The sequence below is a fragment of the Erpetoichthys calabaricus genome, chromosome 10 (genome assembly GCF_900747795.2).
Source record: "Erpetoichthys calabaricus chromosome 10, fErpCal1.3, whole genome shotgun sequence".
NCBI classification, from domain to species: Eukaryota; Metazoa; Chordata; class Cladistia; order Polypteriformes; family Polypteridae; genus Erpetoichthys; species Erpetoichthys calabaricus.
Window position 1 is genome coordinate 137,302,515 of NC_041403.2, and position 27,705 is coordinate 137,330,219.

The 27,705-nt window shown below is 37.0% G+C and overlaps 1 protein-coding gene across 1 annotated transcript in view; it reads left to right on the top strand.

Annotated features, from left to right (window-relative positions):
* The first annotated feature begins 573 nt into the window (after nucleotides 1-573).
* The window catches only part of LOC114659437 (uncharacterized), a 43,638-nt gene continuing 16,506 nt past the window's right edge, over nucleotides 574-27,705 (top strand). The window contains exons 1-5 of the mRNA XM_028811928.2: nucleotides 574-692; nucleotides 3,478-3,822; nucleotides 13,728-14,054; nucleotides 16,257-16,373; nucleotides 24,479-24,826. Of these exons, the coding sequence (XP_028667761.2) occupies nucleotides 617-692; nucleotides 3,478-3,822; nucleotides 13,728-14,054; nucleotides 16,257-16,373; nucleotides 24,479-24,826 (1,213 nt within the window). The 5' untranslated portion in view covers nucleotides 574-616. The remainder of the gene's footprint in view (nucleotides 693-3,477; nucleotides 3,823-13,727; nucleotides 14,055-16,256; nucleotides 16,374-24,478; nucleotides 24,827-27,705) is intronic.

A 27,705-nucleotide genomic window follows, 5' to 3' on the forward strand; every position in this document is an offset into this window, starting at 1 on the left:
ATTTGTTTAATACAGACAACAGAGAAATATTATTATTATTATTTAATACAAGCAGTTAGAAAAAAAGTGGGCTGTGGCGAGTAGTAACAACACACTGTTGACACTGTATGTTGCAATGCTGATACAGAACTGCACAGCAGAACAGGTGGAGAGCAAAATGGTAAGACTGTCGCAGTCCTCAGCCATCCATAGCAACTGAGCAAGTTGCAAACAGGCAGCAAATACTAGTTTCCTTGTTACATTTGGGTTATTTTCATCAAGAGAATCTGAGAAAAGAAAGTATAATTACTTATAAAGTTACAACTAAGTTTCGTAAGAAGGTAGTAAAAATATATTTTTATTACGAAAATTTGAAATGAACTAAATACGGGATATTTGAGTGTCCCTGAAAGGTTAGTATGGAACAGGGGACAAAATTATCAAATATGGGACATTTTCTGTAAATAAGGGACGTCTGGCAACCCTAAACCTCCTCCCATTCACAGCCTTGACCCGCCTATTAGTGTTCTTACTGCCAAGAGACGTGACTTTCAGTACGCAGTGGGGCGTGTCGGCGCATAGGACAAAACACCTCAAGTTAATCATTGATCCAGAGCAGTCCGTTCTCAGTTCAGGAATGACAGCCATTGATCAGCACCGCAGGTACGGGTTTCAGGTGTTGGTGGTCTGCTCGCTGCTCTCACTAAGTACAGGTGAGTTCTGTAAACATTTCCAAAGAGCTTTATTTAGGGTGTACCAGATGAACCCCATAATGGTAGGGTGCTGCTGTGTACACAAACACTCTTTATGGATACAGGCCTTCCTGGCGAGCGTAGGCTTGCTTTAGCTTTTCTCTTATCAGGCACTGTACACAGTTGCTGGTGGATGGATTGATCAAACCCGATTTTGAAGTTCATGTGTGTACAGAAAATGATTTTTCTTTTTGCCTTTCATATTTCTCGTCTGCAATTGTAAATATGTGGCTGTTATGCATATAATGCCATTCATTGTTTTATCAGCCATACTGGTTAATTTAAGTTGTGACTCTATATTGGCCAGGAGAATGGGAGGATAGGTATGTATGCACTGTTCAGGATGCTGCTATTTCTGGAAGGGTCTGCTTCTGTTTTGAAGGAATGTGCTTTGGCATCCTGCAACCCAGAATTTGAATAAGCCATTAATGAAAGTTCATGGATGAATGGATGGACTTAAGGCTAAGATTTGTTAATCACATATATATTTCTTGGTCCTCTCATTAATACTGTATTTATTATTAATAATAATGTGGCACAGAGTGCCAGAATGGATACTTTGCCCTATACATAAAAGGACTGCTCTTCATTGCTGGAGCAGATGGAATGGAGACTCCATCCATTGCTGTTCTGTATGTGTCTGCAGTCTGACTCATCCATTGCCTGCACAGGTTTAGCACCAGGCTTGCTTCACACAGCTGACCTGAGTTGTTTCAACTTGATCTGCCTCACTGTTTCCCAACTTCAATAACTGGAAGCTTTGCCAGCATCCACACACCCAAGGCAATGGACCTTAGCAGACAGAGAAGCACTGGTGGATCTGCAGGGGTAGTAGTCTCTCCACTGTCATAACTCCTGTACGGACCTCAGCAGCTCATCCAAAGAGTCAAGCAGGTCCATTGTGGTCGCATTCAGTGCTTAGCTAAATTGTAAAATATTTGTTATCCTCGTTCCACACCTGACATCAATGTAACACTGAATAGCAGAATGGATCCTTCACACTTTACATGGCTCTTTTAGGTAGCACACGATCTCTAAAATGACTGATCACTGTTGCCACACTACATGGAATTCTGTTTGTAACATTGCAGACTTGCTGTTTTTATAGTCACTCCAGCTGCTGGCTCTGAAACTGCTTATTTACATTAGCTTATACTATGGGCAACTCATCCATGCCTGATGTTAATTGTCAGCATTGTTATAATATTATTATTATTTATTCTATGCTTTGTCATCTACTCATATCTTGGTATGACAATACTATGGAACTACTACTCCAATTCCTTTATTTTCTTGGGCGGAGTGTACTGTGGCCCCTCATGATGGATCCTTCTGTGTTTCAGTGTCATTTTCATTTGGTGTGGTGGTTAATGCACTGAATCTTCAACTACAGGGTTACAAGGTGCTTTGCTCCAGCGTTTAAAGGGTGAATAACATACATAAGTACTTGTACTATGTATCTGCACTTGTAAAGTGAATGAAAAATTAAAGTTGTAGGAACAGTTAGTCTTGAGAAAATGGAAAGATGTGGTTCGCTATGTATTCATAAGTTATGCACTGAACTAAGCAGTAAAATTGTGCTTTATGAAAATGAAAACTACTTATGAGAAAACCTCCTTAATAAAGTATCTATCTATCTATCTAAACAAGCATGCTTTTTTCAGGGCGCTTGTTGCATTGCCTGTTCGACTAATTAATATTTATATCATATGTTGCCACATGCGTAGAAATCTACTGAATTTTCCTGTGCCCTTCATTTTCTTATTTTGGTACCTGAGTTAGGCATAATGGAAATTTTAAAGTATTATTCTAGCCATACTGTTTGAGTCTATACCAATATAACTGTATTAGATTTCATCCAGATGATATATGCCCTTAACAAGCCCTGGCTCAAGTAAATCAAAAATTATTTTGCACAAAATCTAGTGAAATTCTGAAAAATTACAAAACTTACATTGTAAGTTTTGGTATTCCAAATTTTAATTGGGTTTTATGTTACAGTACTACTTAACACTGAAGATGCTACCTTTCTGTTTGTAGTATGTTACTGGGAGCATTTAGTGACATTCTAAATCAGTTATGCCCAATTTAGAAAGTATTAAAAAAATTAATTGGGTTGTAAGTGTGGTCTTAATCACATGTACAGAAGGTTCTTAATGTAAAAAATTGAGTTGAGTTGTTTTAGCTTTAATTCAGCTTCATAGTTCTCGTAGGCTGGATTTTACTCATTATTTGTGTTATGAAAGATGTCATATAATCATATTGGTTAATGCAGAGAATCTTGTGCAACCTCAGACTTTTAGGTAGCAAACTGAAATGGCAGCTGTATAAATATATTTGTTATTTTATTGTTTGTTGCTTTTCTATTTTGTGGTTGCTTTTCTTTCTTGTAATTCTTAGAGAAAAGCCAAGCAAAATGACACCTTTTATTGGCTAACTAGAAAGATTACAATATGCAAGCTTTCGAGGCAACTCAGGCCCCTTCTTCAGGCAATCTTGCCTGAAGAAGGGGCCTGAGTTGCCTCGAAAGCTTGCATATTGTAATCTTTCTAGTTAGCCAATAAAAGGTGTCATTTTGCGTGGCTTTTCTCTACATTCATAATGGCTAACACGGTACAACACCCTAGTACTACTTGTAATTCTTACAAAGTGTCAAAAAGATGCTGTGTGTAATGTGTATACTGCTTTATAAAATTTGAATTTTTGATAAGTAAAGGTAGTTTCTTTTATTTTTTTTTCTTTGTAGGGTCCTTGGTTGTGCACACCAGCCCTACACCACAGCACTGCACAGCAGGCTCCGCCATTGCCCTCAGCTGCACCTTTCCAGTGCCTTTTGGTACTCCTCTGCATGGGATTGCACTCAAGTGGACAGTGAGCACCGTGGATAATAACCACAGGACAATTTATACTTTTGACGGCACTTCAGAGTGGCATTTTTATAATCAGAGCACGGTGGATAGGCTTCATCTGATTCAAGGCGATGCAACCCTGCACCTGAAGAATGTGACCCTTTCAGATGCAGGACACTACACATGCACAGTGTTTATCCCCCCAGAAATGGGGGCCTCTACGTTCCTTTTGGATGTTTCTGGTGAGTTTAGAGCATTATGCCATTCTCGGTCCAGTCAGCATTAAAAAGCCTCACGTAAAGTATTGAAATAACATAATTCTTGATGACCACTGTGACTGATGATTACCTGTATCAACAATTGTTTCTCAATATTTTAAAATGTTGTTTTTACATTGGCACTAAAGGCCAAATGGTAGAAAATTCAAACAAGTGGCATACGTAAAATAAGAGGGGAAACATGCAAAATTTGGGGAGTGCCAGTTTTAAAAATTGGTGCACACAAAATCATAGAGGTTGCAGCATTAATACGTGGCATGCACATTTTTGGTGCATATTGTGTTATGTGTGATGCCATTTAGTACAAAGCTAGTTTATACCTTACTTTGACTCATCCCCACCCTCATAAGATAAAGAAATGAGTATGCACACATTTTCCCACATTTATCTTGGTTGTTCAACCTTGCCCTGATTTACTTGCAGTGTAAAAAAGGACTGATTTTCTAGTTTTACTTTTATTAAATACAACCACTGCATCAGAGCTGAAAGCAAATTTGAAAAGGTAGTCTATTTGTTGACCTCTGATAGCTATTGTAAAATAAACACAAAACACTGTCGCACAAAAAAAAAAGGGAATGACATCTTTACAGACTAAGTTCAAAATGGAACTGGCACAAAAGAAAATGAGGGTAGTATATATAGGTGGGTCTGCAGGAAGTGATGTTATGAAGAGACATGATCTTGAGGCTTGAAACTGGAAGTGATATGTAGGAAGAGGCTTGATCTTGAAGGTTGGATCCCTAAGTGATGTTATTGGGTGGTTTATTCAGTTCTGCCGGGAGAGAGCAAAAAAGAGTTAGAGGGCACCGCCAACCCCCGGTTCAGTGGGTAACTGCATCTATTCCAGCCCGTAAACTGTCTCCCAAGCGCACGTGTGTGACACTATATACAATATACTTCAATTGTGAGAGCATACCTACATATTTCAAATGAAAAAGAATGAACTTTTCCAGTCTTCATGCCACTTCTGTCATGAAAATGTCAGTCAGAAATTACTTTGACAGTTCTTTCCACCAACAAGAATTCTTTCACTTTGAATTCGTACCTAACCTTTTCAATGCATTCCACTCCAGTTTTGCACAAGCCACCTGCTAATGGTGCCACCCCACTTGTTTTGCACATGCCACATGTTAATGCTGACACCACTGCTATTTTGCATGCATCGTCTGTTGTTTTATTTGTGTCACTTGTTTGAATTTTCTGCTGTTTTCACTAATTGTATTACATTTTCAGACTTCCTGCTCATTCCAAAACAAATTAAGAAGTTTTCTGCATATATAAACAGATATGATATTTTGAAATCCAAGACTTACTTTCAGTTTACCAGTCTGAACTGTTATTGAATTCAATGCGCACTTAGTTACTTTGTGTTGCTGCTTATCCCTTCAAGAGTTAATGACAGGTTCATACTTTTCTTAGCCATATTCTAAATATATATAACATACCAATTACGTTTAAATGAATATAATAATAAAGTAGATTTACTACTATCCTAAGAGTGGAGGAGTATGTCTTCAACCAGTAGGCAAAAATGTGTTTTTATTTAGCCTAGTAATCAAGATAACCATAAATATCCTAACTGAGTGAGCTAATTTGTTGTTTTTCCATATGTGGACATTTATTAAAACCTCTAAAACCTCTTCTGAACTGTGGGGAAAGGATGAACTGATGGTCAGTTTTAATCAATTTCCTTTTATTAATTTACCCATACACTTTAATAGCTATTAATGACTCTGGAACTTGTTTTTTAAAAAATAGGAAAGAAAAAAAATTATGGTCTACTAAAGAATCAATGTTTATTGTTGTGAAATCAAAGTGTTATAATTTCTGTATTGTATTTTTTACTTTTTATTTTTGGCAATGTGATCATCAACCTATCCCTATTAATGTCTGATAAAGGAAATTAAATATTTCCATTTGATCTTTACAGAATTCTAAGCCTAATCTGGTGTATGCAGTTTGCCAGTTATTCATATATTTTCTTTGGTTCACTCTATAAGTGTGTTTTGGGGACACTATTTTTTCATATCAAATAAAAAGTTTCTTGTGTATTTGTGAACATTCAACATGTTGGATTGGTACTAGAAGACTAAAGGGATTTGAAGTTTGTCAAATGGATAGACATAAAATAACTGCATAATTAGGAGAAGAAAAAACAATGTCTCACTAATGCTTAAAATTATGTTAAAAGTGTCTTAATGATTTTATAATAAATAACGAGAACATTTATTTGTTTAGCACATTTTCATGCACAGGATGTAATCTAAGTCTCTAAAGATGAGTACAATGATAATATGAGAATGCAGAAAAAAATCATAAATGTACTTAAATCATTCTGCATTGTTTCCAGACTTTGTTCCAGAGGATTTGATGCAGTAGGTCTAGTGGACAGCCGGGTCACCCACTTTCATTCTAGCATCGCAGGTGGCTGCACAGTGCCTTGATCAGGCGGTGGTGACAAAAAACACCATCATATTGAAACTGGAAAAGAAAGCAGTGAAAAGTGGAGATTAGTAATGATTACAAATCCCCCAAGAGTATGATATTTCTTTGGATGTATAGTCTATAAGGAGAACAAATAAAATGAAAAAGACGAAGTAAAAAACTGGGTTTATCAGAGTTTTTGAAAATGTTCCACAGTATTAGTGTGGCGTATCTGTATTGGTAGAGTATTCCAGTGTTTTGGTGCATAAGAGCAAAAGGCCGCCTCACCACTTCTGTTACGCCTTGCTCTTGGAATAATAAGCAGACCACTATTAGAATGTAAGCTTACGACTTACATTGTAGAGGCACCAGCACTCTAAAACACAGGGAGGAGCAAGATCATGTAAAGCTTTATACACAATTAGTAGCATTTTAAAGTCCATTCTAAAGGACACAGGTAACCAATGTAACAATGCTAAACCTGGGGAGATGTGTTTAGATTTTCATTTTCTGGTTAAGTTCTTGCTACTACACTCTGAAATAATTGTAAACTGATTCATGTCTTATTTAGGTTCTCCTATTTGGAGTGCATTACAGCAATCTAATTTACAAAAAAATGAAAGTGTGAATTAATTTCTCAGCATCTTGCAGTGTTATAAGAAGTCTAACTTTTGCATTGTTCCTTAAGTTAAAAAAAATGTAGTCCTAGTATTCTGGTTAATGTGGGATTTAAAGTTTAGGTCAAAGTCAGTGATTTCACCTGCATTTTTTACCTCTGCCTTGATTTTTAATACTGAGGGATCAATTTTATTTCTAATACCCTTCACTGCTTCCATTTCCAAGGTTTCTGCTTTTTTTTAGGTTGAGAATGTTAATAATTGTCCATTCAGAAATACAAGTAAGACATTGAATCAGAGAGGCCATTGCATCAGAGTCATCAGGTACAATAAATAAGTAATGCTGATTATGATCATTTATCGTTGTGGTAGTTTGCTTTGTGTTTAAATATTATCTAGACTAATGGAAGCATGTAGATTAATAAAAGCAGTGGGCCCAATATAAATCCTTGTGGTACACCGTATACAGTATCAAGGACCTCTGAACTACAATCATCACAACTAACAAGTATTTTCTACCTGTTAAATAAAAGTGAAACCAGAGTAAGACACTATCATAAAGACCCACCCATTGTCTAAGGTGATTTATAACAGTACTGTGGTCTATAGTGCCAAGTACTATTTTAACCAGTGCATTTTCTGTACTGTGATTGACTGAAAAAGATGAATGAAACTTATCAAGGATAGAATGTTTGTTCACGTAATCATTTAACTGCTGAAAAACAACTTTTCCAGATATTTACTTTATAAAAATGCATTTTAGAAATAAAGGAGTCCAGATTATTTTTCATGAGTAGGGGTTTAACAATAGCATTCTTTAGATTGTCTTATGACAAGTTAACTATAAATACACTGTCAATTAGCACATTGGAGACTTCTTAGGAAAGAGCCACTTGTTACTGGGTCAAGGAGACAAGTGGATGGTGTATGTTGAAAATTTTTTTTACGGAGCTCAGGTAGACCTGTTTGAGTGCAGGGATTCACTAAAAAGAGCATGCTGGGGTTCAAAAGGATTACATTTTGAGGGATGCATTATATTACATTTAATATAGCTTATTTTGTGTTTAAAAATGCTGTAAAAGCTTAATACGTTTTGCTAGTAGTTTTCAGGAGGTGTTCCGTTGAATACACTGGGTTTAGAAGACAATCAATAATTAACAATAAAACTCTTGGATATCAACATTATCAAGGTGGACTGCTTTGTTATATTTACTTGTATGTACCCTTGGATGTACTTGCAATATTTCATAGTGAACAGTTAGTTTAGTTTTTCCTCCATTTATGCTCAGCTCTCTGGCATTTTTTCTTTCGTTCTGGAACACTGAGTCTTTTTAGTGTTGGAGGAATTAATAACAATTTTTTTACGAGCCAATATGTCAGCTTTCATATTAGCATTAAAATATTCCATCTTGCTGGTCTCATTACTGGTTCTATTGGGGCAAGTTCTACACTCAGACTGATTATTCTGAATATTAGTAAACCTAGAGGCTGCTATATCATTAAAATAACTTTTTTTAACAAATATGCTGTTCTTAGTTCTAGTTACCAGTATTTTTACATCAAATAAAATGCAGGAATTGTCAGATATATCAATATCCACAACCTCCCTCACATCAATTTTTAATTGTTTTGAAATTACTAACTCCAGTGTGTGTTCTTCCTTATGTGTAGGCTGACTAACATGCTGCTTAAGATCAAAAGAGCAATGTAAATTTATAAATTATCTAGGTATCTACATTATGTTAAAACTGAAATTGCCTACAATTAGGAACCTGTCATAGTTAGCTATTATTATAGATGCTAAGTTTGAAAATTCCTTGATAAAAGATGCATTATACTTTGGATGTCTATAAACAGTCAATACAAAAGATTGCAACACTTCTTGAATAATTAGATCGCAAGATACCTCATAATATGTAAACAAACAAAAACTGCCATTTTTATAATTTAGGCAGCTCAAGGAAATAGTTGCTAAACCACTGCCTTTCTTACCTTGGCGAACAGAATTTACAAAATTGTAATTTGGAAGTGCATCTTCAATTAACACTGCCAGATCGTCATTCCGTCAATTTCAGAAAGTCTATTTTCCTATTACTGATACGATCCTTAATGAAAAAAAATGTATTACTTCTTAACACTCTAATATTTTGTAAATCCAGATTTAGGGGATCGCACATCTGCTTCCTTTATTATAGTGTATTGTACAGTGCACATCTATAGGTAAACCCTCTACAGAATTTTAACATCCTAACATGGGATTATAGTTAACATTATGACTAAAATTATTTAGTCATGAAAGACAAATTGCCTTTGAGATATTATCGGAGAGGACCCGAGTGCCAAACCAGTTCAGATGCTGGCTGTCACATCTGTAGAAAAGAGGTCTTTCCCAGAAGATATTCCAATTGTCAACAAAGCTCATGTTTTGTCTGTCACAGAAGGCCCTCATCGATGCGTTTAGGTTTCATCCAGTCTACGCAGCATGGAAGTGAAAATGACATGACAAGTCTCACAGCCAGTGTCCTTTCCTTCATGTCTTGAATGAGGGATGCAAAGCCAATCTTCAGCAGTTCCACATGTCGATGTCAAATGTTGTTGACGGCTGTGTGAATAACAGTTGTCCCAATAGTCCTGCCCTTGTGCTTCTTAAAGACTGTGGGGGCTCTTCTTAATACATCTTTAACTCGTGCACCAGGAAAACAAGACACAGAACTTTTACGGTTAAGTAACCACAAGTTCAGGTTACCCATTATCGACTCTTCCATAATAACCACATCACCACCGTCTACATGCTTGGAAGGCAAAGAGGTATGAAGTGGTTGTGAGTGGTGATGATAGCTTGAGAAAGTGGAGTTGACCTGGGCTTGGACCCCTACTTTCATTGTCGATGTTGCCAGATTTTGTCATTGTCATCTATAGCAGGAGCTGTTGTATAGGTGGCTTGGCCCAGGGTATGAGCAGAACACTGCAGACTAGAAGTAGGTGAATTGGTCCCAGACAACAATGAAATTTTTAAGAGGCAAACTGTCTGATCCCTGAGATACTTTAGTATGTCAAGGATCTTTTGAATATGCATGTCTAGGGATTCTAGTTCTTCCACGACACATTGTAGCTCACCGTTGTCCATCTTGAAAGAAGTGATGTCACTAAAGAAAATGCTAAAAATGCCACTACGGTGAGTTTTGTCTGCAGTTAGATAAAAAATCCAGAGGTATTTTTTTTTGACTGTTTCACTCTTAAACAGAGAGAAACTTAAGATTTCATTTTAAATTTGCTAAAAGTATTTCTCTGTTGGCCACTAGAGGGCAGCACTGTTGTGAGAGTGGTTGCTCACACTTCACAATGTTGAACTCTTTGTAGATCACTGCTGTATTGTGTCTTCAGGCTTGAAGTAAGTTGGTACTCAGTGAAACTCCATACCAGCACTTCTATATGTTCCATGTGTACCATACAGTGTTTGAAGTCATCCAGTATGTACAAGGAGTTTTCAATAGGCTGCTATCTGGCAATTCCCTGGTAATTTTGCACACCCAAGTATTCAAGCATAAAACCTATTAAGCTTGTATATGCATGAGAGGGAATCTTTAGGTTAAGAGTCCAAAACACCTGGTGTACCGCCTCTTTTTTCAACTTTTAGCAATGTCTTCATTCATAGAAAATCTGGGCCATCTGGATTACAGTTAGTATTTTGTCATACTATTAAGGTGGTGAAAACACAAATTCCTATTTACTATATAAACCTTGGATGTTTAAGGTACAGTATTAGATTCTAGACACAGACACCTGTGAGTGAAAAATTAATTTCTGGATAGATAGATAGATAGATAGATAGATAGATAGATAGATAGATAGATAGATAGATAGATAGATAGATAGATAGATAGATAGATAGATAGATAGATAGATAGATAGATAGATAAAACATTTGTCCACAGGGGGAAATTTGTGCATTTGTTACCAAGCTATTTTTCAGTTTAGGATGTAGAAACCACTTGCTTATCAATGGCTAAAAACATCTGAAGTTTAAATGATATACAAAAAAAAAACTTCAATTACTTAAGAAAAAAAATATTTTTCTTAACTTCCAAAGACGTTACTTGAAATAGAAGCTTAATCACAACAAAATTTTGTGATATGAGTTTAAATTATGATCAATGATGCTTATTAAAAGCAAACTATAGCTGGTGTCATGAAGAATATTTGGCCTTAAACTCTGCTCCAGTATTACTACAATGAATGATTACATATGAATTGTACGTAGCCTACTTTATACATATGTGCTTTCTACAGACTTGAAATCATAAAATATGATCTAGACAAAGTCAAAGGCTGTCTTGATGGAAAGATATGTGGAAGTAGTAAGGAAGAGAAAATGTTTAAAAAAAGAGTGTAAAGATTGCGACATGGACTATTGGCAGAATGAGTGTGGTGTCAGATGATGTGGAGGATGTACTGAACGTAATGAGAGCAGATGTGTATTACATTGAGAAAGAGGACAGAAATGAAAAGATACAGGAATCATTAGTGGGAATAATGAAGTTTATTCTGGTAGGATATAATGATTGCAGTAGTGGTGTTTGTTGTACTTGTGTGGAGATGCAGATTTCAGTACTTAAAAAACCCAAATCAATAAATCTGCCTAATGACCCAAGTATGGAGGAGGCTGCACAACATCCACCTTCTGACTATACATCTAAATGATTAACCAAAGTAACTAAAGTAAATTAACATTACCTTCTAAAAGGAAATGCAAACCTGCAGAATTTCAACATGTAGTATATACATACACCACAATGCATATCTAAATTCTGTTTACTGTTGTTATGCCATGTAGTCATGCTATATGTGTGTTTATGTCTAAATGTGTATCCATCCGTCTCTTCTGTCACAGCACTCATAAAATGTGCAAATTTACAAATTACTTTATGCTACTGAGCTTTTCAGTTGATAACAACAAGTTTAGCTTTTTTACTTTCTCTGAGCATCAAGTCTTTTGTTCAGTTTATTTTGCTGTGAAGTGCATAGACTGGAGAAACCAGGGATGGGGTTTTAGGAGCCATCCCTGTGGGCATAGCCTTTTCAGCTGTTTACCACAAACTTTTTAACGAGTTCCCCCCACACTTGTATTCTTATTTTAGATTCATGCCTGGCCCTGTAAGGCTACTTTAATGTGTAATTATGAAAAGCAAAGCAACACTTTTTCCTCTGCTGGGTTGATAAAAAACAAATTAAATAGAAGCTATTGTTTTTTCAGTCTAAAATGTAAAGTCATGCTCTCATTCTTTCCAATATTTGTTTGTTAATGGGAAGCAGTATTTTTGGCTGAACACAAAACAGACAGTATCAGCAGTTCCTTAGATTTTTAAAGTTCTTTATTAACAACCCCTGTACACAAAACTGTGGCACTTTACGCAGCACCCCTATGTTTTTTTGCACTTGTCTCTTTTTTCCCATCTTTGCTCTTTCTTGATGGCTGCTGCCATGATTTGCTCTCATATTGCCTTTGTACTCCAGGTTGTTTGAAAAACATTAGGATCCTATTTCAGGGTAGATTCTACATAACTGAAATAACTTGAAGGTCAAAAAGTTTTTTTTAGATCTGCCTATGATCTTCATTGTATGAAGTGAAACAATGTGAGCGATTATTGTCTTGTTGTCTACAGTAGAGAGACATCAGTTTTGGTATGTCGGCTGTGATGAAAAGTACCGTCTACATACTCATTTCAGCCAATAAAAATTAAAAGTGATTGATTTTGGCCTCCACAGGGTATATCATTTTAAATGGTACCTCTCACACATTTTCTGACTTTTCTGTATCTATTGCATGCTGTTGTAGAGCCCAGGTTTATCATATCAGGGGCCAACACTGAATTGCAGGGTACACATATGTCCTCCCAACACATACCTGTCATCCTGAAGATAAGATCACAATAAGACTCCAATTTACTGTAAAAGCCATGAGAGACCTAAAAACAATCACAATTAGTTGAGCAGAAAACTAATCAGAATAACTGGAGTAACTACAAAAGGAGCAAGCAGCAAAACAAGTTGACAATTTTCATTTTTATGAAAATGCTGCAGAATATTTGTGGAAAGCCAGGCCTTTTAAGGTGCCTGCCAGTTGTTCATGATTTATTGCCAAACTGTGGATGTATCTGCACAGATACTGTATAATCAACAACTTTGGGTAAAACCTAAGGGTGTTCATTCAGCTACTAAGAATTTCCAGAGACCAATTTCATATGCGCTTGGCAGAGTAAAAATGTAGATGAACCATTAGTTTAACCAGGTAGATATCTGTTGGAAATCAAGATTTGAATTTCTGTAAGATCTCAGCTTTACTAGTCCATAAATAAAACAACAATCTGTCTTACCTTATCCAGCACCAGTATCAGTATTCACCTGTCTCAGCCTCGGATGGAATTAAGAACTGAATTTTTTTCTAGTGCAGATGACGTAGCTAGAAAAAGCATGTGATACAGCAAGATGAGCAAAATGATCATACGTTTTCCTTATAGGCTATCATGGGCATGGATATTTCTGTTAGCAAGAAAAAGAATAAAGCCAATGCAATCATTTAGTTAGGGAACAAGACAAGAATTGAGCAAATATAATTAAAAAACAGTTAATAGTATTGCACATAATGATGGAGATTGTTATAAGATTCAAAGGTGGATCATCCAGTGAGTCAAAGAGCCTTAGCTGACCGAAGCAGAAGGTTCCGAAGGAAGAAAAGCACTTTTGCTTTTATCCCTTTCCACTCATTGTTCCCTCGTTGTACACACTGCTCCCTATTTATTTATGTATCTCTGTTTTTTTTTTTTGCAGTTCTTCCATCAGTAACACTGTCACCTGAATTTCCATTTGTTACTATTGGAGAGGAGAAGATGCTGGTTTGTGACATTCAGAACTTTTATCCAATGCAAATTGATATTGCCTGGTTCATTCGAAAAGGAGCCTTGCATGAAAGCCTGCCTGTTTCACAAGGGGTCTGCACTGGAATCCCAGTTGCTTATGGGAACCAGACTTTCAGTGTCCAGAGTCAAATTCTGATTAGGGCTACCACTGAAGCAAATGGGGCAATATACACTTGTCAAATTAAGCACCAATCTTACAGCTCTCCTTTTAGAATAAATACAACTCTAACTGTTGTAGGTAAGAATTATTTAATTTTTTTCTGTAAGTGATGCACTGTTGCTTTTTGGAGGGAATTGGATCGGATTAGCTTATGTGAAACAGATTTAGTAGGGAATCATGAATATGCTTTGCCAGTGAAACATTAAACATTCATTTAAGTTTTGAGATTAATGGGAGAAAAACAACACTGGATTTCAACTGGAGTTAACTCTGGTAAGTGTAGCACATTTACATCCTACCCCAGGGTCGCATGCATCATCAGAGCAAAAACAGCTGGACACAGCTCTCTGAATAGGTGTGGGCAACTCCACATATAACAATTAGAGTTACCGTATATAATCACTTATAAGTCGGTTCTTGAAACCCGAAAAATCGATCATAAAATCAGACCCCGACTTGTATGCCCGTTCAAAAATATGACACTTAGATTTTTATTTTTAGATCTTCTTGTTGCAGCAGCGCAGTTACCAATTTCTTTCGCCACTTTAATTACTTTTAATTTAAAACTAGCTTCATATTTTCTTCTGATCGAACGCTCCATCGTAGAAAAGAGATGCTGTTACGATAAAGGTGTGTGAGGGTGTGAGATACAAAAAACACAAAACAGTGCAAACGTCACTTCGGAATAGTTTGGGTATTACTGTGTGGTCATGTAGGCATAATACATAGAAAAAGAAGGCCGTGTGCTCCGTGGTTTCTCTCTCAGGTGGGTTTTAGCATATTGTAATCCATCCATCCATCCATTTTCCAACCCGCTGAATCCAAACACAGGGTCACGGGGGTCTGCTGGAGCCAATCACAGCCAACACAGGGCACAAGGCAGGAACCAATCCTGGGCAGGGCGCCAACCCACCGCAGGACTCACACAAACACACCCTCACACCAAGCACAGACTAGGGCCAATTTAGAATCGCCAATCCACCTAACCTGCATGTCTTTGGACTGTGGGAGGAAACTGGAGCGCCCGGAGGAAACCCACGCAGACACGGGGAGAACATGCATACTCCACGCAGGGAGGACCCGGGAAGCGAACCCAGGTCCCCAGATCACCCAACTGCGAGGCAGCAGCGCTACCCACTGCGCCACCGTGCCGCCCCATATTGTAATCTCTTGGACCAATAGCGTGAGTTTTCCGCATTCAACTTATACGACCGACATTGTAAAATACCAGAAATTATACAGTAAAATTGAGCCCTGACTTATCCACGGTTTAGAACTTAAACGCAAGTGTATACGGTATACGAAAAATCATGCAAGTTTTTTTTTGTTTAGTCATTAGTGTTTATATTTCTTAGTCTGCTTATCTTTAGCTCACACCCAGTTTCAGGTATTGTATAATAAATTAAATGATAAGTCAGATGTCTCCAAATATGTACAAACATTTTAACTTGCACCAGTCATTACATTTATATTTTTAAAATGGAATTTGCAGTATTTCTTTTAAATTGGTTGAATTTTAACTTTTCACATGACAATAGGCCCAATTAAAGAGCAATATTTTTTGATACCTGACATCCATTTGTCGAGTATGCATACACAATTTGAAATGAATAAAGTTTTTGGTCATATTAATATGTGTTCCACATGAAAAATCCCCCCCTCCCCAAAAAAAAAAAAATTTCTGTACAAACTGTCATAATGAGGTGGAACTTGTCATTTTAAATGACCATAAAGTCTAAATTGACATTTGTATGTCTAAAGAGTGTATGTTTTGCCTTGTGTTGTTGTCTTTAGACCAGTCTGAGTTGAACACATAATATACATTGTCTTTTTACTTCATATCCAGAGCCATTCTATGGATCAATTGCAAGTATATTGTATATTTTTTTTTGTAATGCATCTTTAAGCCGGATCTTAAAGAACCCACTTCAGATCTTCTACATTCCAGCTATGCCTGAGCTCTTAACATTTGTTTTGATCATCTTGGTACGTATGCTCAGCCTAATATTTAAGAGTCTTTGTCGTTTCAACTTTAAATAAAGACACACTGTTTTCTTTGAAGTTTATAAATTATTTTATTTCACTGTCTAGGATATTATCATGATGGGTCACTGTGTCTTAAGGGTCTAGATTATCTGGCAATTCGCCAGTCAAATCACTGAAAAAAGAAAATTCTCAATTGAGTATATTTCAGATGAGTCTTTGTAATGTCTGAAAACAGTACTTACTGTTGTTTCCTAGACAAAGTGTAATTCTCTGAATTTCAATTTAATTTTACAGACGCAACGTCAGCTTCTCATGGTGTAGGTATGATTGCAGGCACAGCAGTGACCAGTATGTTTCTGACATTAGCTGTCCTAGGAGCAGTCTTCATTCATGTCCACTATATTAGGAAAGGTAAGCCACAATCAATTAAGAAATCTACTTAGCTAAAGCTAATCAGTACCAATATGACTAAAAACTGGTAACCACTGATTTATAGATCCCAAGAACATTGATATGTCCTGGAAGAGCAAATGATGTTCCTTATGAGAAATGTTAATTCTGAGACTTTTTCCCATTTTGTACAAGATCATCATGGTCCGGTATTCATCAAAAAGTTTCAGCTGCTACAATGAATATAAAATTCATTATGGTAAAATAATTTATGATCTGGTGAATGGAATACTTAGATATTTTTGACCAACAATATGTTCTTTAAATATATAACATTATAATACCCACTTAATCCAGTTCAGGCTTGGTCCCTATCCTGAAAGAAAGGTTAAACAAAAACAAAGCATGAAAATGGTTAATACTGTATAAAACTACAGTATACTCAATGCAGTATATATTATATATTGTGGACACTAGGTGGCACTGTTGCCTCTTAAACCCAACAGACAGACATGCAGGACACAGGGTAAAAGAATCAAGAAGTATTTTTATTTTCTTCCCTTCTTGTACAGTGCTCTGCGAGCACCCCAGCCACGGATAAACAGGCACAAAACACAAATCTTTTCACTCTCACTCTCTCTCTCTGTTTCCTCCTCCACACCTCCCAGCAAGTGTTGTGAACCTCCTTCCGACTCTGGCTCCCCTGCTGGGTGTTCCACAGTCCTTTATATAGTTCGGGTCATTAGTACTTCTGGGCTAGGTGAGAACTTCATCTCCCACCAACTTCTCACAGTGTCCCTTGGCGGTACCCACGGTACCCAGCAGGGCTGCATTACTGGACTCCATGTCCCATAGTGCCCTGCGGAAATCCGGTGCACTGTTGCGGTCCCGGGAAGCTGACATCTAGTGTCTTGGGGGAGGCAGTGTCCTACAAAAGCTGCCTTCCCCCATCCTTCCATCTCAGGGGCGTCCCAGCCGAGTTCAGCTGCCGGCCGTCTCTTACCATATATTTATGTATGTGTGTATACATATGCAAGTCTGTTCTGATTTTTTTTAATCATACTTAAGGGATTGTGTACGTGCTAGAAAACAGAGTTCCTGAAATTAAGACAATCCTACCCAGCAGGCCTAGACATCTATGGTTGAGTCTTCAAACCCTTGTTTAAACAGCTTGATACCATCTGCTGATGTAGGTTGTCTGTTGTTGTCATATCGGAATTTCAGTTTTTCATTTTTTTATATTTGTACTTCTTGATGTAGAAATGTTACTCTGTTAGATTTAGAGGTTGTGTGTGAAAATAATAAACTTTTATGAAACCTCCATGCATATTCTGAACTCATTTAACTCAGTTTTATTGTTGGACCTCAGCAGCACTGTGGACAAAGTTGGAAAACAACTCGTGATGATTTAAAAGCCAGGACTATGCAAGACATACTTACACACACACACACACACACACACACACACACACACTGTTGCTATCACTCATACTAACAACAACAACATTTACTTACCTGTATATAGCACATTGTAAGTGCATTGCAAGATGCCAAAAAGAATGTTACAAGGAAAGAAAAAACAAAATTAAGTAAGATTATTAATGAACAAGTAACACAGAAAAAAATAGATAAATCTATACAATCTTATAGTATATAATTAGTAGAAGGGTGGAATCCTTATATACAGTATCATAATGTAAGTCTGTAATGATGAGTCTGGTGATAAGATCAGATGGTCGGGAAGAGAGAAAAAACAAAGACAAAAAAAAAGATAGTTAAGCTGGAGAGAAAAAAAATCTGCAGGGGTTCCAAGGCCAAAAGACCACTCAGTCCCCACTGGGCATTCTACCTAACATAAATATTGTTAAGTCATTCCTCATTGTTTCCTGACTTCGTCTGAGAGGACTCTATGAAGTCAGTCTTGCGGACAGCTGGGGCTCCCACCGTCATTCCAGAATCACAGGTGGCTGTATGGTGCCTTGATCAGGTGGTGGTGGCACAAAATGTCACCACAGAAGAACCAGAAAAGAAAGCAGAGAAAAGTAGAGAACAGTAAAGATTGCAAATCCCTCAACAGTATAATTCTATGCCTATAAACTCTAATAAGAATACAACTAAAATGTATCTACCAAAAAGCCAAAAAAGTGGATTTTTAGAAGTTTGTAAAATATTCCACAGTACTAGCCTGGCGTATATCTGTTGGCAAAGTAATCCAGATTTTAGGTTTTACTAAAATTGTACTAACATTTTTTACTATTTTAAAAGTCAAATTAACAAAAATGATGTTCAGCCATTTATAATTGTAGTAATGGTATTAATATTGTCATTTATGTAGCGTGCAGTGAAACTCTTGCTTGGCGTTTTGCTTGTCTGCCCAACAACCAACATGTTACCACTCTTTCACAAAAAATAATGGTGATAATCAAGAATGTACTAATATACATAACTTTATTTTAATTAATAAAAAACACAAATCAGGTTGCCTCGTGTACTTCTTACTCCTGTATCTGTACAAACATAAATAAGATATTCACTGGGGACACATTTATAATCTCTTATTCTGTAGCTTTATAGTCACTTTATTGTATTCTAGCTTGCATTCATTTATTCAAGGTATGTAATGTTGTCTAAATGAAATTTACTGATTAATCTTGTATGCTTACCTCGGGTCATTAGCGACCTGTGACATCACGTTCATAGCTGTCACAGGGTCTTATGATACATTGTGGATGCAGTTCCCCAGATATGTTTAATTCATTCCGTCTGCAATGGTTTACTATCAAAAATGTGCCAAAATAGTTTATAATTATTTTATTGTAATTTTTTCGCCTGAAACGTATAGGGTTCCTAGCAACACTGAATGCAGTAAAGTGTCAGTTTTTTTTTTTTACATGCACATTTTTAAGTGTTGCATTTGTGTGTTTGAATAACAGGACTTCTTTGTATCTATATATGTTCATTAAAGCTGTGTGTCTACCTTGTTACCTCTTATGTAAGCATTTATGAGTTTATAGAGGTATAGGAGATAAGAAAAGAAATGCTGTGAAGCTTATCTGCACAGCAAGCCCTTGAAGGAGCCCCAGCCATTGATAGCAGATTAAGTGTCAGAAAAACATACAGTGCAGAGTGATATTTCGGATGCCATCAGATCATGAAAGTTGTGGTCCAGGAATTATAGAGGGGCAGATCTCAGATGAGGAGGAGGAGAATGAAGGTGAAGAGGGCAAACAGCTGCAGCAGCTGAACAGAGTGAAACAGCTCCCTTTAGAAGCAAAAGTGGTCAAAAAGTAGACAGTGTCATTATAATTGTGTTTCTATCTTACTGCTTATTGTTTATATATTTATGAGTTTAGAGAGATAAGAAATAAGAAAAGAAGTACCGCTGATGTTTATCAGCATAGAAAGCCCTTGAAAGAGTCCCAGTTGTTGATGGCAGATGATCAGAGAGGGACTGAGAGGCATGCAATAGGCAAACGATGAACAAAAGTGTAAGACAGTGTAGAATGATTCTTCTGATGCCATCAGATCCTGAATATTCTTACCAGGGAATTATACAGTTGCAAACTCAGTTGAGGAGGAGGAGGAGGTTTAAAGTAAAGAGGGCAGGTGGCTTTAGCAGGTGCACCAAGTGAAACAGCAGACGTCACATCACCTGAAATAGCTTCATATAAAAGAAAATGGGGACAAAAAACACAGTAGATGACACATATGTTCAATTTCACTGAACTACAATACAAATGATCACTGCAGAATGTGCCAAGAAACACATTGCAGTGATCACAAAAATGTAGTCTGAGATTATTGTACTGAGTAGCAGACTATGCTTATGTAATTACATAGAATATTAAAAATGTAATGTAATTAAGTATTAAAAATACTTTAAAAAGAATTAAAGTAGGGCTGGGTATTAGCACTGATGTCCCAATTCCATTCAATATTGATTTTATTTTGACTGAATTAGCACGCACTGATATATTTGATGAGGTGGCTTTTTTAGAGATTACTTAACCAATCATAGAGGACATTAATATAATGTGACAAATTTCAGTAACACTTTATCTGAAGGGTGTCTACATAGTGACTTCATAATGCATGCATAAGTAAAGAATGACATTTAAGAAGAAATACTTGATGAGTAATGAACAGTTAACATCAGTATTTGGAAGATATGCAAAAAAATATCATTGCTCTTAAAAAAAAAAAAAATCACATCACTGCACCCATTCAAAGTTCATCCAAAATTTAACTAACGTGTTTTGGAACATCAGAGTCCACTCATATTATGGGGGGCTCCTTGTTTTAAAACAATGCAATGGCGTCTACTTTTTAAAACATCTATATCATCTTGCAAATAATATTATTATAAAATAATGAAACGTTTGCTTCTTAAACAAAAAGTATGTTTTGCAATAAGCTATTTGTGTGTTATGACTCTCCATGTATACACCCTTCAACTAAACTTTCAGCCAAATTTATTCCCCTGTTGGACATTTAAAATAATTTTGAATTACTCAAAATTAAAGATGCAGTGGGATGACTTGTGTCTTTCTATAATTCTACAAGTTACACTTATCTTCATTTGCTTACGTGTAACAGTCATATTAATCAGTTTTCAAAAATATGTCTTTACACTCCCTTCTCTCACAAAAAGTAAGCATTTTAAAATGAGGATCTAGAGCTGATGCTTGTTGACAGCGGCATTGGATGAATGGAACATAAAAGAAAAAGAACTGCCTATTATGACTAACAACGCTACTAAACTGATTCGTACAGCGCAGCTTACGGAGATATTCACGTCAGCTGCTTTGTGCACAAGCTCACTTTGGTATTGCATGCTGCTTTGAAAATTCCAATAGCCCATTTTCTTAGCCGGGTGAGGCGCATTGCAAACTTTTTTCACCATACCAGTGCAGCTAGCCACATCCTTAAGGAGGAGCAACATTTATTGTACTTGGCAAAACACAAACTTGTAATTGATGTAGTCAAGCAATGTAACATTCGTTGGAAATGTTAGATGGGTTTTTGGAACAACAGCCAGTCAAGTAAGCAGTTCTGCATACTGTATAGGCAGCGAGGTTTAATGTAGTGATATGTAATTATCACATAGGAATCCACTGCACTAAATGTTCAGCTGTCACAAGTTAGGGATATTTTCTCCACTGACCTTCATAAAGCCTAGGAACAATAACTTCACTTGTTTGCCTTCTGGTTGTTATAGCAAAACATGTATCATTTGTGGAAAGCACTTCTTTTCAACAACGGTGTAGGGTCTCAAATCTTTATAGATAAAAACTGCTATAGATTGTGTTATTGTTTGGACACGAGTGAAATTTAATAGAATATTGGAGCAACCTGCCATCTACAGTGTGAATTGTTTAGATGCTACTAATTTGGATGTCGACTGTCGTTTATGGATGACACCAGGATAAAAGATTTTTCTTATCTGCTGTGTTATAACAATACTTAACTTCTGAGCTGTACAGTTGGCTTTGTTTTTATCCAGTCATTCTTTACTGACGCACTGTTTGAATCTGTAGGAAGTCCACACATCTGATTTAACTGTCAAAGGTTTCAATTACAAATATGTAGTAAAGTGCTTTTTCTATAAAAAGCCTTAACAGGCACATAAGTGACATCTACTGGATTGGATGCCAAAAACGAAGATAAGCAAAAATTTATATATAGTAACTGAGCAGGATAGAGATTCACAAGATCAAACTTGACACTATGAGAATTGACATTGAATCATTCAAACAAAAAGTAACAATTAATCAGAAAATTGATATTTTTATCAAGGCCTAAGTTAAAGTGTTCAGGGAAGAGGCTTAAATAAAATTTTGGACAGTGTAAGGGACGGCCGGCAGTTTATCCCGGCCGGGACACCCTGAGTAATGGAAGGATGAGGAAGGCAGCTTATCAGGGACACTGCCTCCTCCAGGACGATAGATGGCAGCTTCCCTGGGCCACAGCGGTGTCCCGGATGCCCTCAGGGGACTATGGGACTTGGAGTTCGGCAACACAGCCCTGCTGGGTACTGTGGATGCCGCCAGGAGATGCTGCAGGGAGACTGGGGAGTCCCTACTGTTTACATAGCCCAGAAGTACTCCAAAGTCACGGGGATGGAAACACAGAAGTACTTCTGGGCTGAAGAAAAATACAATTCTCCATCTGACTATATACTGTATAGACTGGTGGAGACCCAGCAAGCGAGCTGGAGTTGGGAGGTAGAGGACAGAGCTTACTGGGAGGTGTGGAGGAGAATTGTGATTTAATTGTGATTACTATTGTTGTTATTTGCCTGTCTATTGGTGGCAATGGTGCTTGAGAAGCTCTGTACAAGGAGAAAATAATTAAACAACTTCTTGGTGCTTTTAACTCATGTTGTCAGTGTCTGTGTGTTGGGTTAAGCTACGGATGTCGAACTCCAGGCCTGGAGGGCCGCAGTGGCTACAGGTTTTCATTCTAACCCTTTTCCTAATCAGTTTTCACTGCTAATTCACTTTTTTCCCTTCATTTTAATAGCCCTATTAGAAGTCCTCTGAATTGATTTTTTTCCTCATTAAATGACAGCCAAACAGAAATGAGATGTGAAACGAGCCAACAGATGACCAGTTTAACCTGGGGCTTCAAACTCCAACCAGTTTCTTAATGAGAAGACAGTGCTTGCGGTTAATTAAACTCGTTATTTAATTATTCATTCTGCCACAGCAGGCATTTCCAAAACTGATGATTTTATGTTTTTTTTTTAAGAACACCATCAAGATGTGTTGATGACCTGAGAGATCAGCCTTACTGAGACCTCCACCTTTCTCTATTTTCAGATTCTGTGTGATAGGCACAGGTGAGCTGGTCATGTGACTGCTTGTTTCGTGTCTCATTATTGTTTGGCTGCTAATTAAGGAAAAAGAAACAACTAAGGGGCCTGAGTCAAGCTAATTATAAGAAGTAATTAGCAGCAAAAACTGGTCACTAATTAAGAAGATGGTTAGAATGAAAACCTGCACCCACTGCGGCCCTCCAGGACTGGAGTTCAACACCCCTGGTTAAGCGCTGTTATAGCACCATCTAGTGTTACAACAGTTACATTTGTTTGTGTCTTGATTTATATTTAAATACATGCAGGGTCTCTAAAAACCATAGGAATGTAATAGTGTTTGCTGAAAGTCCCTTGAATACAAGGGTTAATGAGTATGTGATTTGCTCAGACATTTCTATCAAATAACAACTTTTACTAGCGACCACACATAAAGAAGGAAAGAACATAAAACCCAGCCACAAAAGTGCACATCCACTAATTAAATATAGCTTGGAGTAATTATAAAATAATAAATGAACACAAAATTTGGCAACAAACACCTGTTACAAAAGAGAACAACAACCTTAGAAGTAATCCTTTCTGAATTGATACATTGACAATAACCCCCCCATAAGCTACTGTAGAAATAACATAGAAAATGAAAGATCATAAAGAAGCTAAGTACCGGATGAAGAAAGAAGACCACAAAGTTGTAAATAAATAAACTAAGGTTAAATTACCCTAAAAGCCAGGAAAACTAGAACAAATTATGCCAGCCTTACACAACCAAGAAACTTGAGCTTTAAAAATGTTTGCAAGGCAATGCCTCGTAAGGAATTGGGGCAGATTGTCTCTTTTGGTTTGCTATTGGGTAACAATGCACTTAACAATGTGTCATAAATGGAGAGCCCACCCCCTTTTGCACCAATCTTAATTGAAGTTGGGAAAAATTAACAACTAAAAAAATATAATTATGAAATAAAAAGAGAATAAAATGTAAATCTAGTGACAACTCTGACACTAGGTTATGTTTTAATATGGTGATAGAAACTGAAGGAACTCATTCACAAGGGTAGAGAAATGAAGTACATTGCAGTTGACATTTCAAGGAAGGTACATCTGATAATGAAAGTTAAGAATAGATACTTTTTATACTTTTCAAAATCTGGCCCTCTGTTAGCTTTCCTATTTATACGGACTAAAGCACTCTTTTCGCTTTTTAGACTAGATAGTGCCACTCTGCTGTTAGTTTTCTTTTGTGTGTATAGTCTAATCATGATTTATATTGTGGCCTGTAATGGTTTGTTACTAATGTAGATAAAATCTTTAGTTCCTCCAAAGGTTTCGGAGATCATTAAACCTGAAAAGATTTATGCAAGTGAAGCAGTGACCTTAATGTGCAACATCACCTCAGTCCAGTCAAAGCAAGTGAAAGTTCAGTGGCAGCGATATCACGGGCACAAGCATGTCTCCACCTCTGCAAAGGTAGAAAGCCCTCTACTTCAGGAACACTTTGAAGACTTGAGTAGATATACAGAAAACAAGCCCTTCAAGAACAGCCTCATGTCCTGCCTCAGTATTGTGCCATCTATTGAAGACGATGATCGGGAATACCAGTGCAGAGTGTGCTATCTCAACAGAACTACAATTACTAAAAAGACATGCCTGAAAATATTGGGTAAGTAAGAGCATATTTGACATAATCTTGGAGTCCATTCAGCCAGAGCTGTTGACTCCTTCCTGTGCATCCTGAAACTGCCAACCATCTCACTGTAAAGCACTGATATTGTTTTATCTTTAAAATTAAAACATATGAAGGATGCATATTAATAAACAAATTCCCTAATGCATCACAATTTCAGAAACGGTAGCATATTAAAGTTAGTTACACTTACTGCCCCTTTCTACAAAAGTTTGGTATAACAAGTAGACATTCATGCATGTACATGATTTTCCTCTTACTGTCAGCTTCATTGTCCAATACTGCAGAATTTGGATAAGAATTCACACTAACTATAAAGATCATGCAGTTTAAACATCATGATGTGGACATGGTCATTGTCTGGTGAATATGTCCTCCTAGGCAAAATGTAAAGTGTCAGTTGTGGTTTATTTGACAGGAACCCTAGATATTTTCATGTAATAAACAAGTGAACTGTGCCTGAAAGAGATCTGAAAGCCTAGCAAGCCCTACTTCAGGTAGGGTTGTCTCTAAAAGTTGTTTTAGTGTTAAACCTCAATTTTGAAATTTATAATTGTAGTTCCCTTCAAATTATAGATATTAAAACTAAGTAGTGGATTAAACAGAAATCTGTTATGCCAAAAAATTTCAATAGTACACTAGAACTGGCTGAGGGGGAAAATGCATTTTATTCTCTTAGTATCCAAAAGCTGAAAATAAGCAGATTGTTTAGGTTTCATTATTATCAAAAGGTATGGACCTGGGAAACTTCTATGGGAGGTATTGTTGGCAAAAAAGGAAATGAAAATTAAAATTATAAAAAGAAACTGCAATTTCTTTCGCAATTTCATTTTCAAAGTCTATGCACAAGAATGCTGCAAAATTTAAAAAGAAAATGAAATACACCATTTTCAATTTCATTTTCAGCCTGTACAGCAATGAAGCTGTTAAAATGTGAAATGAAAGTAAGCACTGGCACCACCTGTTGCTCAATGAATTTTCATTTTCCACTTTGCATTTTTATTTTCAAGTTCTCAACATGCAAAAAGCACAGGTGAATGGGCGGGGATTTGCACCTCAATTTCCTACTATTCTTTGTCCTTCATGGCTGTAGCCACTTTGATCGACAGAACATCTCTCACTTTGACTGTCTTTAATTCACGTGATTTTGATCTTTTCACCTCTATACTACAAGCTTCACAGCGACTCTCAAAACATGAAGACCAGGCGTAATTGTAGTTCTGAAGTAATTAATGTGCTATTTAATGACAACAATTATCCTTTATTACATCATGATTTACATTTATTTACACTGAAGTGGAAACAAGATATTTTTTTAATTTTTGTAGTATTATATAATTTACCCCTATGCAGTTTTCACCACCTTTTCCTCTGCCCCATTCCCCTGTAGTCAATCAATGACTCGATCTGACTATTTATTGTTATCCATCCATCCATTTTCCAACTCGCTGAATCCGAATACAGGGTCACGGGGGTCTGCTGGAGCCAATCGCAGCGCAGCCAACACAGGGTACAACGCAGGAACCAATCCCAGGCAGGGTGCCAACCCACCGCAGGACACACACAAACACACCCACACACCAAGCACACACTAGGGCCAATTTAGAATTGCCAATCCACCTAACCTGTATGTCTTTGGACGGTGGGAGGAAACCGGAGCGCCCGGAGGAAACCCACGCAGACACGGGGAGAACATGCAAACTCCACGGAGGGAGGACCCGGGAAGCGAACCCGGGTCTCCTAACTGTGAGGCAGCAGCACTACCACTGTGCCACCCTCTTTATTGTTATAACTTTCTAAAATAAAGTGGTACAGTAGTAATTTTTTTTTACTTTTGTTTTAATACTTTTCAAAATAAGGTAATACAATACTGATTATTTTATTCACTATGAAGATCTTCCATATTCTGTAATATCTGTTTAACTTATGCTTCTTTTTCCATCATTTATAAGATTTTTTTTAATCCAACTCATTAAGAAATATATGAGTAACGTATTTCTATTTATATATATAAAAAAGCCAAATACCACTGACTCACTCGTCACAAAATCTCCCAAACCATGAGGACTTGGGACTTGAAATTTGGACTGTAGGTTACCCTTGGCCCATATGTGCTCGCTAAGAAACGGTTTTAAAAATTTCGTGGTCCAAGCGCGTTCTGTCTGTATGTCTGTCCGCTTTTCACAAGAGAATTACTTAACGGATTTAGATCTGGTTGTTTTCTATAATTTGCTTGAACTTTCCAGTTGATTTTGTGACTTCTGTCATCGCGCTAAGTGCCATAGTTCGCTTGCGGTACCGATGTATTTATGAAAATCCAACAGAGTGGCTGTGGGCCGAGAACAGGGGGGCGGGGCCTTCCTGATTCACTCGCCAGCCTCTTTTTGAGTTAGTCTACATCCCGCCACGTGTTGGAGTGCACCTTGCCTCCGCTTAGCTAGTGATACCTGCTTGTTCAACAGACATTACCATCTATAGATTGTTAAATAGTAACGTTTGACGTTTTAGAGAGAGAGTTCAGAGCTCCATGTGTTTTAGAGGGTAGCTGCTGATGACCAGAGATATCATGGACATGTGCTTTTCTCCCCACATGGGGAACGCTTTCCCGTCAGAGCTGAACACGATCAGATACAGTGTCAACGTCTATTGATTTTTAAAGTTTGTCCTGTTTCATTACTATGTTCGCACAGCCACGGGGTACAGCTAGATTATATATATATATATATATATATATATATATATATATATATACATATATATATGTATATTGTGGAATAGGGCGGCCCGAACACAGACAGGCAGACACATTTACCGCCATCACCACACGTTTATTTACACAATATTATATACAAAGT